At 39.6% G+C, this 15,555-nt stretch overlaps 1 protein-coding gene across 1 annotated transcript; it reads left to right on the top strand.

Annotated features, from left to right (window-relative positions):
- The first annotated feature begins 615 nt into the window (after window positions 1-615).
- Window positions 616-15,124, top strand: lrrc17 (leucine rich repeat containing 17). The gene is made up of 4 exons (XM_079816649.1): window positions 616-842; window positions 7,204-8,052; window positions 11,006-11,161; window positions 13,959-15,124. The coding sequence occupies exons 2-4, from the start codon at window positions 7,308-7,310 to the stop codon at window positions 14,390-14,392; spliced, it is 1,335 nt and encodes a 444-aa protein (XP_079672775.1). The 5' UTR covers window positions 616-842; window positions 7,204-7,307; the 3' UTR covers window positions 14,393-15,124.
- The last annotated feature ends 431 nt before the right edge of the window (window positions 15,125-15,555 follow it).

Raw genomic sequence — 15,555 nt, 5'->3', positions numbered from 1 at the left:
TGTCCCCTATGTAGTGCTTCAAACACATTTCATTTACACAGTTCTTTCATTTTGTGGAAATTTCATGTTTTCATGTTTACGCAACTCTGAGAACAAATGTAAACTGCATCTAATAAATGCAAGACAGTTCTCAAAGCTGAAAAGTCAAGTTGCTCAAGATGATAGACAGATGTGGCAACATTTCTTCCTCACAAGCAATAATTCACTCAAAAGCTGAAATCCTCTCATCATGTTGTTCAAAACCTGAACAACTTTCTTTCTTCCCTGAAATATTAAAAAGGAATTTTGAACAATGCATTGCTTGTGAGTTCGATTTCCAGTGATCTCGAGAACACAAATTTGTTTCAGTTTTGTGACCTAGATGAACTGATTCAATTTATTTACAAATTGGACACCATGACTTCCCTCATGGAGGAAAGTTGGAGCACATGTCATGACATAATTTTCCTTTTTGGGTGAACTACCGCTTTAAAAAAGATCCAGAAACATATTGTCCACATCGTTTGAATGAGGTTGCCTCATCCAGAGTCATCAGACTGATGAATAGAATCACAAAGTGCTGAAAGCCTGGAGGCGGTGCAGTTGTAAAAGGGACATGTGGGTCTGCTTGCCTGCACTGAGACACAGCGTGTAATTTAAAACCAGGCACAAGCTTGGGGGCTGCACTGAGCGTCACACACACATATGCTCATGCTCATGCACATACACACACATAGTCAGACTGAACGGCACGCAGAGTTCAGGCATCCAGCACACCACAAAGCTCATGACAGGACAAAAAGATCAGCTAACAGGACATACCCAGATTGGATGAGTTTTCGGATGCATTTCCCTGTGCACAGGTACCTGAAAGCTTGCATTATACATGTGCTTGTTTGCATGTAGCCTATGTGGTTTATGTATGAGAAAAAAATTCTCGCAATGCCAGAGCAGATGGATGTACAGTGCACTGGACTGCAGTTTTGTAACCGAGGGCTTGCATGCTTCCTGCTATCTAAATTTTGGCTGGGATCAGGGCATTGGCTGCAATCAGTTTGTGTGAAAAGTTTGTTTAGCAATTGTGTCTCAGAGCGAGATGCACTGTCTATCTCCACATGCTGGTTCAAAAAAGTAGCAAAAACAGGAGGAGAAAGACTGGGTGATTATTCTAAAATGCATGTGTGTGGTCTTCTATTAAAACAAAAAAGCTGGACAGAGAAAGTTTTTTTTTTTTTTTTTTTTCTTTGTGAGTCCAAAGGTTCCTCTGCTTAAATATATGTGTTGTGGAGGTTTTACATTTGAATAGAGATTTAATCATCTTATCACTTGTTTTTTAAAGGCTGAGTTCAAATTAATTCAGGAAAACACTCTGATAGAAGGAAAAAAAGTTTTTTTTTTCTCCCAGTGAATGAAGTTCAAATGGTTTTAATTAAGCGCTGCTGGCCATGTAAGCTTGTTCTCTCTCACACACATAAACACATTGTCCTGATAACTGGGATCACAGTTAAGGAGGGGGGTAAATTCTTCTCAAGGTCTCTAACCTATAAAAGACAAGGGTGTCCTTAACTTGGACCTGAAATAATCAGGAGCATTCTTTTGGATACACCGGGTAACCTAGAATTTGGGTGGCATGGAAATTTTAAAAAAAGAAAGGAGATGAAAAGAAAATACACACTCCCCCCCTCATGTTGGACAGTGAACAGTGTTCTGCTCCATTTCCCATTGAAGTTTTCCATCTCTCGATTCTCATTTCTTTCTATTATTGGAGTAAACCAAGGCCATCGTGGCAGCCAGGGTCTCACACAAGGGCTGCGTTATGATGGTTCATTCACCTGAAATGCTGACTGCTTCCTGTAAATGTCCGCTCCAGTAGCAGAGCTTATATGTCCCAGACAGAAATCCGCACAGGCTCTCTTTATACCTGGGATTAACATGCATTTCGGTGATCGGATCACACTTTATGTATAAATGTGGCCAATGTGCATTGCTATCAGACTGGTCTCGAATCACTGAAAACAAATTAGAAGGCAGTTAGCCTAAAAGTCCATGTATACACAGCAAGCAATATATAGCCATCCTTTCACCGTATAGACCCGATATAGTCCGGCTATGAGTAACCCACTTCTAGCCAAAAGAACATAATGTTTTTGCCAAAATAACTTGCGAGATGTATGATATTCCATCATGTAAGCAAAGTCAACAGTGATCACAAGGTGTTTGGTTTTTATTTCCTTGACATGTTGATGAGTAGTCTATTATTGGACTATGTTTAGACATCTATGAAATTTTCACTGACAGCCCAATTTTTGACAAATTTTAGCCTAGATGTCAGGGCTGTGTTTGGACGGCTATTAGATGTCTTTTAAACGCAAAATTGCTTGGGATTTTATGTTTTGCCTCAAACTTAAAGTCGTGAGATCTCAAACTGTTCTAGATCTTTTTAGTACAAAAGTTGTTTTCTTGTGATCTTGACTTGTGATTGACAAAATTCATTAAAAAAAAATAGATTTCAACATTAAAATCTCAACATTTGAAACTTTGAAAAGTTTTTTCTTAATTATGCAAATGACAGAATTAATGCAGCCTCTGCATGGCATTTTCCATTTTGCTTTGGTTAGTACTGAATCAGGTGCAGATGAAACCCAACAACACCAAAAAATCTAGACACAAACGCATGTTAATTCACTGATCTGCACAGCAATGCATTGCAATTTGTCATAATATGGACATATAGTTCGAAATAAGAACATTGTCAATTGGCATAACAACAAGTTTGTGACAAAAAAGTAGGAACAAGTGATTATCACACAGCATGTTCACATGATGTCAGTCACGCCATTTTATCACTGGAAAGAGAGAACATGGAACAGTTCCTGCAAATACAATTTCTACTATTTAATTGCATGTTACATCTGTGAAAATAGCTGCGAAGCAACGCAACTGTAGACTGGAAGAGTGTAGCCTGTCTGAGGTTCAAGGCTTGCCAAGACCTGTTATTAGTTTTACAGTGTCTTGAAAGGCAGGGAAAGCCCTGAAGCCTCAAAAAAATCAGTGAATTACTGATTTTCACTGATATCTGCTAGTAAGGAGGACCAGAGTGCTAGTGCTATGAATGGTTCACCAGCGAGTTACTCAACAGATTTTTGGGCAGATGTTAGCCTGGTTCAAGTTAATGTGTTTTTACTGAAGCCGCCCTTCCAGCTTGGTCCTGTTTCTTTTGTTAACAAATTATCTATTATCTGTATTATATATCAACTCTCTGTTAACATTCTCATTCAACTTAATTGACACACAGAACTACTCAAACAAACAAAGCAATGTTCTACAGAGAGAGTGCTACAGAGCCACAGTCTTTATACATTTGAGGACGTGCACTCAACAAATGGTTTATAGATGTCTCTTCACAATAAAATGGGAGCATTGCACATAGCACAGTTACAGGACAAGTCTATGGGAGGTAATTATAACTCGTATGAGCAAACTGAGACAAAACCTTTAGGAAACGAAGATGACTTATTTGTCATTGTTATTAAATAGTAAAAATGTAGCATAGCCACAAGGCAAATATTGACATAGCAGGGTGTGGGCTCATGAGGATTATGCCACAAATGCGGTTGTATTCTGTTTTTTATGCAATCACTGGGGAAAGCAGTTATCCAAATATTTAAGGTAAACAAATTTTAAGAGGTGTTCCTACTCTAAGTAAGGAACAAATTATGAAGGGCTATTAAATTGTTGATCATTAATGCATAACCAAGGTGGAAATGCAGCCATGACACAAAGTGGATGTCAGGTGTGCATTAATTTCAATAATTCAATGCTTATTTTATACTAAATTATATCACAGTTGCCATATTGTCTATAATGTGTTTATTTCAAGATATTTTTCATCCCTATACTGATTCTGTGTCTACATCTACTTTTTTATGACCCAAGCCACCACTGTTACTAATTCGGAAAGAATGTGGCAAAGTGATATTGAAATGTAATGCAGTCCACAAACCTGGAACTTCTTCACAGCCATGCCATATAGAAAAATCACCTTGGAACATCTGGAATCAAAAGAATTCAACATATTATTATCTAAAGATAATGAATACATTGATTGATGTTTGTCACAGGTGATGATAAGCAGTAGACAGATTTTGGAGATGATGCAATAGGACTGGCATAAAACATTTTAAAAACAAGTTAAAAACTGTTTAATAACATAGGCCGTCGAAATTACCCAGAACAATTTGTCCCAGGAATTTTTTTTACAGGAACTTACACCCCCCCCCCCCCCCCCCCCCACCCCCCCAGACCTGTTGCTGCCTGCGTTTCCATTGTGGTCTAAACTACCGTGAGGATTAGGCAAATAAGTCTGGTGATGTATAGGACTGCGCGCAACTTTCCAGTTCCCGCTGGATTTCTCCCTCCACACATAAGCTTAATAAAGCCTGAACCTCGTTGTCGGTCTATCGGTCATATTTTTTAAACTCCATTGTTGATTCAAATAGGAAACAATTCTTACAGCATGCACTCAAGTCCACGCAAGTCCAACCCCCGAAAGTTCCTGAAAGTTACTACCTCATGAGCAGGGACTTTCTGATTCTGAGGGGTAAATCTTTATTTAGACCCTGGACCCTGCAGTTGAAACACACTGAGTACTAGGGATGGGTCGCGATTTTCGAATATTCGATTAGTTATTTAATTATAGAATATCGAATAGTATGTGCGATTATCGTCCAAAAAAAATCCCCATGTTGTCGGTGCTGATGTGGTGCTGACGCGTTCATGTAACCAGAGGCGCTGCCAATAACGCACCTAAAAGCTGCCAGTCCGCTCTCAGGGTGTTTTATACTGGACACGTTTGCTGCGGTCCGAGTCTGATTCTTCCCTCCGCCTCCGCAGTGTTGGTCTGGTTTCACACTCAACTTGAACCCTGGTGCGTTTGCGTTCATCTTACGTCATCACAGACGTGCACGGGCGTGATAGAAAACAGAACGCGGGTCAATATGGGCTTTTTTCAATTAATTTGGTGCTATTATGTGTAGCTGAGTAAACGACACTTGGGTTTACCGTATGTGTGTCGCTTGAAGGCGGCTTTGCTGCTTGCAAACAGACTCTTTTGAGGAGACGGTGAATTGCCATTAATTTGCTGCCCTGATTGCACTCTATGCGCTAATACACTGCAGGCTCGCTCTCGCGATCGCATCTCAGCTAAATCATCAACACTATCATCTCTTACGTGTATGTTATTGAACTAATGACATTGTAATCGGCTAAAACGCATGCGCTGGTTACTACCCGAGTGTTTGCACATTCACGTGAATCACGGCTCAGCTCCGAGAGCAACCGAACTCCGGTTGTGTGTTCTCGGGTTCGGTACCTCAGTGCACACCAAGCTCTGTAGGTAAGCTTTCACATTAGCAATTTTTAATGCTAACCGTGCCCCATTCCGAACTAAAATGCCAGAGTTAAAACGCCCTGAGACAACAGAAGAATAACACATCGTCTCACGCGCACGCTGTAGACTTGTGGCATTTATCAGGTAACTTGGGGCGATGTCACATTACAGTCATATGTTTTTCAGCATGTTACAATAAATATATGGCTTGGGTTGATATAGCCTATTCCCTAATGAATTAAACAGTTTGTTATCCTACAGATTGAGAGCGTGAATGGTCTCTCTCCCTCTCTCTCTGTTTATACGCGTGTAGCCTTTACATGCGTACATGCGGGGGAGGAGTTGCGATTTTCGAATAAAAATCGAATAATTCCCAGCGATCGTCGAATATAATTTTTGCTTGAAATGCCCATCCCTACTGAGTACCACCCCAAAGTTCCTAGGGAAAGTTCCTGTGGTGGAAACGTGGCTATACTTACTTACTTACTTAATGAAAGTAGGTAGGTAGCCTATAGGCAATAAATGCTAATGCTAAGAACTTAAACACATTGTCTGTGTACGTTCATAAAGTTCAACAATGATAACCATTCAGAAACAGTCTACAAAGGGCTGTAAGCAAAATCTTTATCTGACAAATCTGAAAAGTTCATCTGCCTAGAACAGTATTTTTATGTAAGCATTAATACAAGCGCTTAAGCAATAATATGAGCTTCACCATGTGGCATTTGAACCCTTCGGATGCTAGCACGAAGATGAAATTATTTGTTGTCAACTGAGTTTAACTTGTATTAAAACTAGTGGTGGGTCGTTATCGGCGTTAACGTGCTGCGTTAACGTGAGACTCTTATCGGGCGATAAAAAAAATATTGCCGTTAATCTATTCTCAAAGTTGGGTTGGGAGCTGGGTCTATACTACGCAAGCCATGATGACTTTCACCTTGATATTTTAGCACGGATGTACTCCTAGCCGAATTGCACAGTAGGGGGCGAGAGAACGAGTCTTTGAACCTGTGTGTATGCCTAGTGTTGTCAAAAATATCCATATTTCGCTATGTGTCGATACTGAAATATCTGAACGATACGATACTCATTTTCTACAGTATTGATATCAGCTGCGCTCTCCTCTCCGACCGACAGCGAGTTGACACGCACCCGCCTCCTCTCATTCAGTCCGTTTAATCCTCTGAACATTGCGAACGGGTGTTCTGCTGGACTTTTGTTAGGTGCGTACCGGTCTGAATTTCACGCGAGGTTGCACATAACGTTAAATCTTCTAATTCCCGCAGATTTCGCGCTCGCATCTGAAGTGCACACACACATACCGTAATAAAGCCGCCTCTGACATACAAGTGCAAAAATGAAGTTATTTTTCCAGCTTATTAATGGTCAAATACACTCAAAAATGTCTCAATGCCCATCTTGGTGAGTTTTAACGTAAACACAGTTGTACTCGTAACCAGCTCACAGGAACAGTGTTTTGGATCCATGCATGTGTCAGGTCTTAAAGGGACAGAAGTTATTTATTATTCAAACTACATAAAGACAAACGATCACTTAAGAGTACACATTCTGAATGCCTTTGGCAGAATTCAAATGAGCCATTTTAATCTAGATTAATCTTGGAATTAATCTAGATTAAAAAAAATAATCTATGCCCACCACTAATTAAAACGGCAACATTCCTTTAAAAAGAAAGCACTGTCCTACAAGGTTTTACTTGTCATGTATTTACAGTCAGACAAAGGTTCTTTTCACTTGTACATATGCCCTCTCTCTCTGTTCAGAATACAGCTCTTGGTTGTGCAGTTATTTCAATTTCCTTTGCCTTTTTTCAGGGACTGCAGCTGTGCCCTCTCACTCTGACAAAAGGAGGCTCTTGGTTTATCGAGGTTACGCTGAAACTTCACTTGACTGGTTTACCCAGCTGCTGCGTATTGCAATGCGGCTGCTCTGCGGTCTGCTGCTTCTGCTGTGCCTGGTAGTCTGGGCAGCTGATGCACGAAAGGGTGTAAAGAGACGTCGAGTGCGGAGTCGAGACCATTCAAGTACAGTCAAGCGGTTTGCTGTAAACTGCAAGGAAAGTTCAATCAATGGGGAAAAGTTCTTGGACTGCCAAGAGCGCCAACTGACAGCGGTACTATTGGGCTGGCCGGAGGACATTCACCACCTGCAGTTGGCACGGAACAGGATTCAGGTGCTGCGAGACAACACCTTCAGTCACTTCCGGAACCTGAGGAGCCTGGATCTTCAACAGAATGAAATCTCCCGCATAGATGAGGGAGCGTTCAACGGCCTAAACAGCCTCACCACTTTACTGCTGCAGCACAACCGTCTGCAGGTGGTGAGCGAAGGCACGTTGATCCCCATGCCGCAACTCAAGTACTTGCGACTCCATGACAATCCCTGGAAGTGTGACTGCATGCTGGACACCCTGGTTAGGTTCCTACAAGTGCCCAGTAACCGTAACATTGGCAATTACGCACGATGTGCAGAGCCTAGGGAATTGTGGGGGAGGCAACTGAAGAAGCTGGATGCAGAGCTACTGTGCTCCCCTCAGCAGGGGAACATACCGATACCGAATCCGGAGAATCAGCCCCTACCGGCTTCACAAAAAAAGTCTGATGCAACCGCTCTCTGCCACACCTACGTCCACCCTGTGCCCCGTCTAGACTGCAGGAACCGAGGTGAGAAATCTATTTATTGCTCAACAATGTGAGGTTCCGTTTGTAGAGGGACATTTGGGGAGAAGTGGGAGTAAAATAAAGTTATGATTATGAAGTAAAAGAACACATTGCTTTGTTTGGGAAAATCCAATCATTCACAATTGGCAAACCAGTGACCATAATGGCCAGTGTAAAGGTGCACACAGTATTTTCTTTTTATGTTGTGATGTTGAAAGTGTCTAAAAACAAGAGGGTTACTTAGACAAAGTAAACAACGTTGGGCTAGTTGTGTTACCTCAACGATGGTACCATGAACAATTCCAAACACCAAAGTGATTTTATGGGCTAAAAGCTTTGAACAGATACTATTTTCAGTGATTAGCATTCCCACTAAAACTATTTGAATACCATAGAAAAAACTGAGAAAATTAAACTATTCAACCTCAGTTTGTAATCTGTAATTATTTTTCAATAATTTCCATGAAACATGAATATGGAAAGATTTGCCAAATGAAATGCAATTAAACAATTACATCTGACAGAAAGATGAACAGGATTAGTTTGAAAATGTGTGGTTTCTTTTAAGTGAATTGAAATGTTGAAACAATTTTCTCAGTGTCATCATGTACTCTAGTGGTTACTCTGCAGTACCCGTTAGGGCAAAGTGTAATTTATTCCATGATAAACACTCACACAATGAGTAATGCTTTCCTCAAATCCCTAAAAACTCCCTTTTTATCTGTACTGTTTAAGAAATGATACATGCATACACAGACACGGTATGCTGAGATGTTTGTGTAAATCTGAGAAACAAATTACAATAAAAACATGTCAACTTCATGGACAGATAGATTGATTGATTTCTGAAGAGACATTTCTGAAAGATTTCTCATTTCTGCTGACTCAGCATGTGGTAAGTTACTCTAATTCACAGCAGAGTGGAACAAACGCCTGAAAACATGAAATATAAGATGCAGAGAACTAGCGGAAAGGGAATGAGTATCTTTCCAGCTTCAACATCTGACCCTACTCTAAGGACAGATTAATGCCATATTCAGACTGTTATCAAGACACCATAACTTTTCTAAAGCTTGAATCTCAGTATTATATTTCAAAAGGCAAAGCAATGCTCACATAAGATCTCCTTGTGACTCTATCCCCTAAAAAAAGTCTCAGTCAGCTTCCAAAACCTTAGGAAATACCACATTGCTATATGGCTATGCGAATCTCCATGGGAATCCGAGAACAATGCTGTCGGTGTCATATGCATGTCTTACAGGGTTTTGGGGAAGAAGGGATTTTTCTGATGAAGAGATGGCTGTAAGATATGACAAAGAAAATGGGAAGACATATAATTCAGTGTTTAACTATGAAAGAGTCCTTTGTCATTGCAACATTTTTTCTCTTTGTTTGTAATTAAATCAAAGCAGAATTGTGTTCTTTTCCCAGAAAGTCAAACACATCACCAATCAGCAGATATTTTATTAAACGATAAATACAAGATGTATTGAACACTTCAAATTGCAAATTTCTGTTATAAAAGATGTAACTGTTACTGATTAGGCTAATCTATAAAAAGATCTGCCGATCTTGGCTTTTTCCACACATATTTTTCACTTATATTGTCGGGAACACTTAGTTTCAATCTACTGCAGATGAATCTTGAGTTTACCGTCTTGTAAAACAAAGTTCATTATTTTGAAAAACTAGCTAAATGTGCTCTGACATCCATAACAAGACAAGAGACCCAGCCAGGCCAAAGATGGAGTCATCAGGGTTAGATGAGGCTAGCAAAACGTGCGTGATACAAAACAGTCAATGTGAAATAAATGAAGTCATATGGGTTTCGAAGTCAGTGGGATTTGGACTTCTCCACTTGTCAGAAATAGTGAGTCAGCAGTCTGGAGCTGAGGGAGGCATCCTGAATCACTCCCTCGATCAAAAAAGTCACACTTTTGTAGCATTACATCATCTGTTCTGGGACCTAAGGGATGTCTTTTTCTTTTGTCAGCTTTAATCGCAGAAACCCTGTAAAAGAATTTTGTGGCAAGAGCGGGAGACTAAAAGCCAAGTAACGGTATTAGTAATCTCAGCTTCTGGAAAGGCTTTTCCTTGAATTAGTCACAAGAATAACGGCATGTTAATTTCTTTGGGTACAATTCAGAAGCCTCCAGATCCCAGAGAAACTGTAAAGTAGTATAAAATCTACTCTAGTAGCAACTGTGGATACATCTGTTTATATAGGTGACCGAACAAAATGTAGCCTGCAAAATGTAAAATCTGAGCAAGATCTTTCATTGAAGGCACTCTGGGGTTTAAAACAGGTGCTCTGGCGGGTCCTAGCAGGAAGTGCAGCTGCATCTGATCTGCATGCTGCATAGCTTTCACACATGTCAAGCTGACGAGTCCCACGATAACATTTCCGAATATCACCGAGACAGTGATGTCTCGCAGAGTTTCAAGTGTGTACCACCAAACGTGTGCCATGTGTACTATTTTAATAGCTCTCTCCGTGGTGATATAAATAAATATGGCCAGGCACGGTTTGCTGGAGCCCTCTAAAAGTGTTGCGTTGAGCTTTTGAGTGCCCAGATTCTTCCAAAATAAATAGAGAGCTCCTTCACAACGATTACTGTCACACACGTGTTGCATACAATTTAAGATCCATATACAGATACTAGTTAGTTTGCATGCCATTATCAGTGAGTGTCTGAGAAAACGACCACCAACGAGGAACCAACTGTAAAGAACTACCAACAATTGTTGTGGCAGATGTTTCCATGTATGGTTAGCCTGCTGGAAATCATTTGGAAACACATAAAGACCATCAAAGTGCTTTGCAAGACAATTTTGTACTACACAATATCACAAACGAAACAACATTTTTGTGCCAAATGCACTGTCAATCAAACATGTAATTGTGCTAATTATGCATTTACAATAAATTACAGTAATTAAACTCTCTCTTCCACAGACCTTAAAACTGTGCCGGCTGACATCCCGTTGGATATTGTGGGATTGGATTTATCCAGAAACAACATCAAGCAACTGAGACAGAAGGAGTTTGTAAGCGTTAAAGACCTAAAGCTCTTGAACCTGAGTGGAAACAGTCTGGAAAGCATCGACACAGGTGAGCCAGCGGTACACAACAAAATCCAGTCATCAAGACGTATACTTATTTGATGGTTGAGGGATGAAAAAAAACAACGATTAAGTACAGGAAGCAGGTGTTTGGTACAGCAGTTTGTGTAATACAAGGAAGGAGTCTCAATAAAGAATGAGTCTGAAATTAAAGCTATAAAACATCTTGTCAAGCACTGAATGAAAAGACAACACCAGTTGTGGAATCCATAGAAATCACTAACTTTCCTTTTCGTTGGACTCAGAAAATGAGCAAACGTTCTCTTTGTACATGATATTGGTGAAGCAATCAGTTCCGTCCTCTACATCAGGTTGAAGGGATTCTATGTCGCACAATCAAGAAAATGATGAGGGTTTATGGGAAGTAGAGAAAAGAAGTCATGAGAAAAATCAAAGCCTGCCTCAACCATGCAGCACAGCTATCGAGAGCTGTTATTGTGGAGAAAGCAATAAACATCAGCATGTTAATTGTCAAGCCTTTACCAATTAGAGCAACCAGAGCAGGGGGTTTGCTGAATACAATTGCTTGTAAAACGTTGTAGGCTATTTCTTGCTGGGCAGACACATTTAGCAGCTTTGGGAATCCTGCGTTCATTCTTCCTTGGAATACAAAAGGACTTATGTGTTATAGTCTATTTAAGAGCAGTGTTTTGAAAAAGAGTGATCTGTGGAGATGATGTATAACTCGAATGAACATTTTCTAATGATCTTAATGATGGCTAAAGTGATAACAAGTCTGTATAGCTGGGTTGGCTGAGAGCTGGATCCCTAAACTTTAGGTAGTACTTTTTTTAATCTTGTGTGTCAGATACTATACAGCCAACTATGTTTGGTTTAAAGCGAAACCATTTTAGAAGTCCCTTTTATGTAATTAAAAGGCATACATTTGATTAACTGACCAATGTATTCCCCTGCCTGCATTTTTTTTACAATCAAGTCTACCCCAAAAAATGCTTCCTCAGAAGTTTTTTGGTACAGACATAGTCGCATTAGTCTTCTTCTCTCATCATAGAGAGAAATACAAACAAAAGCTAAGTACTTGCTGATGTTGCTATAATTATAATACACTTAAGCCTTTCTAAACTGCTTCAAAAAATGCACTTAATCACAGTCAGTTGGGCTCTAATGAACAGACCAGCAGGGTGTGTCATCTAATGGTTCCCAGGAGAGAGATGATAACACTGATTCAGTCACACTACAGGCTCAGGAACGGCAGTCTTCCTTCTGTTTAGTTCATCAGGCAGCTCAGAGATCACAGGGAGAACACAGCTTGAACAACAGACGATTTACCTCACTTCAATGTAAAAGATGTGTAATTCATTCAGACTTATCCTTTTATTAAAGGAATGAGCTGGCTTCAAGTTAAACACAGAAAATAATTTGTAAGCAGTAAAAAACAACAACAACAATAAAACAGTAATGCACAGATATTATTAAAAGCAGAAGTGTTACAGTCACTCCAAAGGGAGTTATTCTCAACTCTCCAAAACACCTCGATTGTAGTCTTAAGTGGAATGTACACGTCACAATTCATTCATTTAAATAATTACTGCCCAAGGCATAGGCCTATGCAAAAGAAGGGGGTGAGACCTGGTTGAGTAGTGAGGTGAAACTCGTGGTTATGGTAAGGAATGTTAGCCTGACAAGCCAGACCCACATCAAGATGTTGGGTCTGGAAACTCACCATTAGCAGGGCTCAATCCGAGGGGCGGGATAAACGGTTGTCTTTCAAATTCCATCTGCATGCAATTGGATAGCGCCATGAGAGCCACAACCAACCAGAGCAAAGAAGAAGGTGAAGCAGAGCTAACGTTAGTTGATAGATTAAACTATTAAACTTAGTATCCGAACTCCGAACACATCTTCTTTTCCTAAAGAATGACTTCTTTGTTCTTTTCTCAAAGAAAAGCTTAACTCCAAGTCTTTCAGAGTCGCAGCCAAAGCCGATTTGAAAGACCGCTCTTCGCCAGCTTCTTTGTTTACAAGTAGCACGTAGAACCTCCGCAACTACGAACTCCGAAAAAAACGTGATTGGCCTGACCAGAGCTTGTTTTTTCCAGCTCGCAGGTCTACCGAGAGTTGCTAGACTACATCGCGGCAGATTAGATTTTCTGCCGCTAGGGTGCGTCTAGATTTCTAGGCTAAAGGAATGTGACATTTCCGAAACACACTCACGGCTTCATAGAGATGGGAACTAAACAGAGAGAGTCACTGACAGATTTGGAATAGAGTTGCTGCAATAATGTAAAAAACATGTTTTTTAAACATTCAAGCATGAAAACCCATTCTAGTTGACCCGGAAACAAAATCAAGACTTTAGAAAAGGATATAATAGGATGCGTTTAACTGAATTTTTCAGTCAAGAATATATTTATATAATCATCTAAACCATGTATAATCACAAGTATGTAAAATCATACTCTCTAAAAAATGCTGGGTTGTTTCAACCCATGTTTGGGTCAAATATGTAAAAACCCAACCGTTTAAAACAGTTGGGTTTGTCCATATTTGATGCAAACGTGTTGAAACAACCTAGCATTAGAGTGTATAAATCTATTTTATTTATAATAACACATAACCAGAAATGTATATTTCATAACATTTTAATTGGTATTCAAAAGCATATCCCAGTTGAATTAAATAGAGTTTAATTTATACTTTTTTTTCTTCTTTTTTTCCCGTCGTAATTACTGATTTTTAAATGTATTTATATGTATTTAAAATGTTATAAAAGAAATCTGAAGAGACCATCAATTTACTGTTTTTTTTTGTTCTGTTTTATGCAGCTGCATTTACGGGTCTGCTGTACTTGGGAGAATTGGATCTGTCCAACAACAGCCTGCGATTTTTTCAATATGGCGTTTTGGAGGACCTGTACTTCCTGAAGAAACTGTATCTGGGGGACAATCCCTGGATTTGTGATTACAACATTCATTACTTGATCTACTGGCTGAAGCACCACCCCGGTGTTTCCCACACAGGTCTGGTGTGCAGTGAACCAGAAGAGTTTCGTGGTTGGCCGGTGGAAAATTATGTGAAGACCTACAACGCTGAGTGTGATCCTAAAGGCAAGCAGCTGGACCAGTCACCTGGCACTGACCCGACAGGCATCCCAGCTCAGGAGCTCACTGCTGAAATAGACGAAGAGGAGCTGGTTTTAGAATTGGGGCCCAGACCTTACAGAGGGTACAAGAAATATGAGATCATCCGTCTGTCTTAAGGTGGAAACTGTGATGCTGTTAAGAACTTTTTATTTTATTTTGTTACAAACAAATAGTTTTTCCAGCAAAATTTAGACTGAAACATTCATTGCAGATTCATTCAGTCCATTGAGATTTCAAGCAGTTGATGTTCAAGTATTGTGTCTAGTATTTTTTATGAATAATTTTGTAAATTGAATCTTGATAAATAAAATTACAGATTTTTTTTTTATTCATCGATGGGTCTGATGTTTGTCCGCTAACTAAGTACGCACACAGTCACAAATGCGTAAAGGGATAGTTCATTTAAACATATTCCGTCATCATTTACAGATCGTTTACGTACAGTATATTATCATTCAGTGAGTATGTTTTCATTTAATTCCATTGACTTCCATTTATACACATGCAAATACGGCACACTGGAAGCGCAAGCTCATGCAAAATGTTTTGTATTTTGCTCTGTTCCAAAGTTCAAGTTTGGTTAACTCTGACCTCCGAACGACCACAGCATGACCTTGTGGCTGAATTAAAAGAACACATATGTTTGCAGTAAAGTCAAGTAGATTTATATATTTTTATATTTTGAATGTATTACTATTTGTTATATGTTGAATTCATGTTTATAAAAAAGACACCACAGAGTGGGACGTCATATCAGGACTGTTACAGTGTCTGTAGAAATGTTGTCAAGTGTGATCGTGATCCACAGATTCTGCATAATTTCATTAAAATCAACTAACTTCCTCATTAAGATTCTCTTCAATCTGTTGCTCTGTTGCAATACTTAGAATGCAATGATAATGCAGTGCATACAGACGTGGTGTGAATTTAATTCAGACACATTTTAGGATGCAACAATGCATGAAATTGTTCACATACTTGCGCGGAGTATGTTTCAGGCCCATGTAAGCATAAATATGATTTCTTTTTCCCTGCAAGGCACCCACATTGGTGTCACATACAAGTTGGAGCCCACATTTGTAGTCCATAAGCTAATTCTCCAACAAGATGTAACACAAAGAGAAACCGCACATTCTATAAAATGGAGACATGTATATGCACATGAAGTCAGTCCTGTGATGTATATGTCTAGAGAACACTGGCCATAAATGACTGAAACATTAGAAAGGCATTTTTCTGAGGGGGAAGGGCAAGCATAATACCAGAGCCTTGGTTTTTT

The sequence above is a fragment of the Gobio gobio genome (assembly GCF_949357685.1).
Source record: "Gobio gobio genome assembly, chromosome: 5".
In the NCBI taxonomy this organism is placed as follows: domain Eukaryota; kingdom Metazoa; phylum Chordata; class Actinopteri; order Cypriniformes; family Gobionidae; genus Gobio; species Gobio gobio.
This window is presented reverse-complemented; position numbering and strand designations above follow the sequence as displayed.

Bases quoted from the DNA above. Each gene is read 5' to 3' on its own strand.
- lrrc17 (XM_079816649.1), top strand. From the start codon at position 7,308: ATGCGGCTGCTCTGCGGTCTGCTGCTTCTGCTGTGCCTGGTAGTCTGG. The intron at 8,053-11,005 runs GTGAGAAATCTA...TCTCTTCCACAG, and splicing joins TCTAGACTGCAGGAACCGAG to ACCTTAAAACTGTGCCGGCT. The intron at 11,162-13,958 runs GTGAGCCAGCGG...TGTTTTATGCAG, and splicing joins TCTGGAAAGCATCGACACAG to CTGCATTTACGGGTCTGCTG.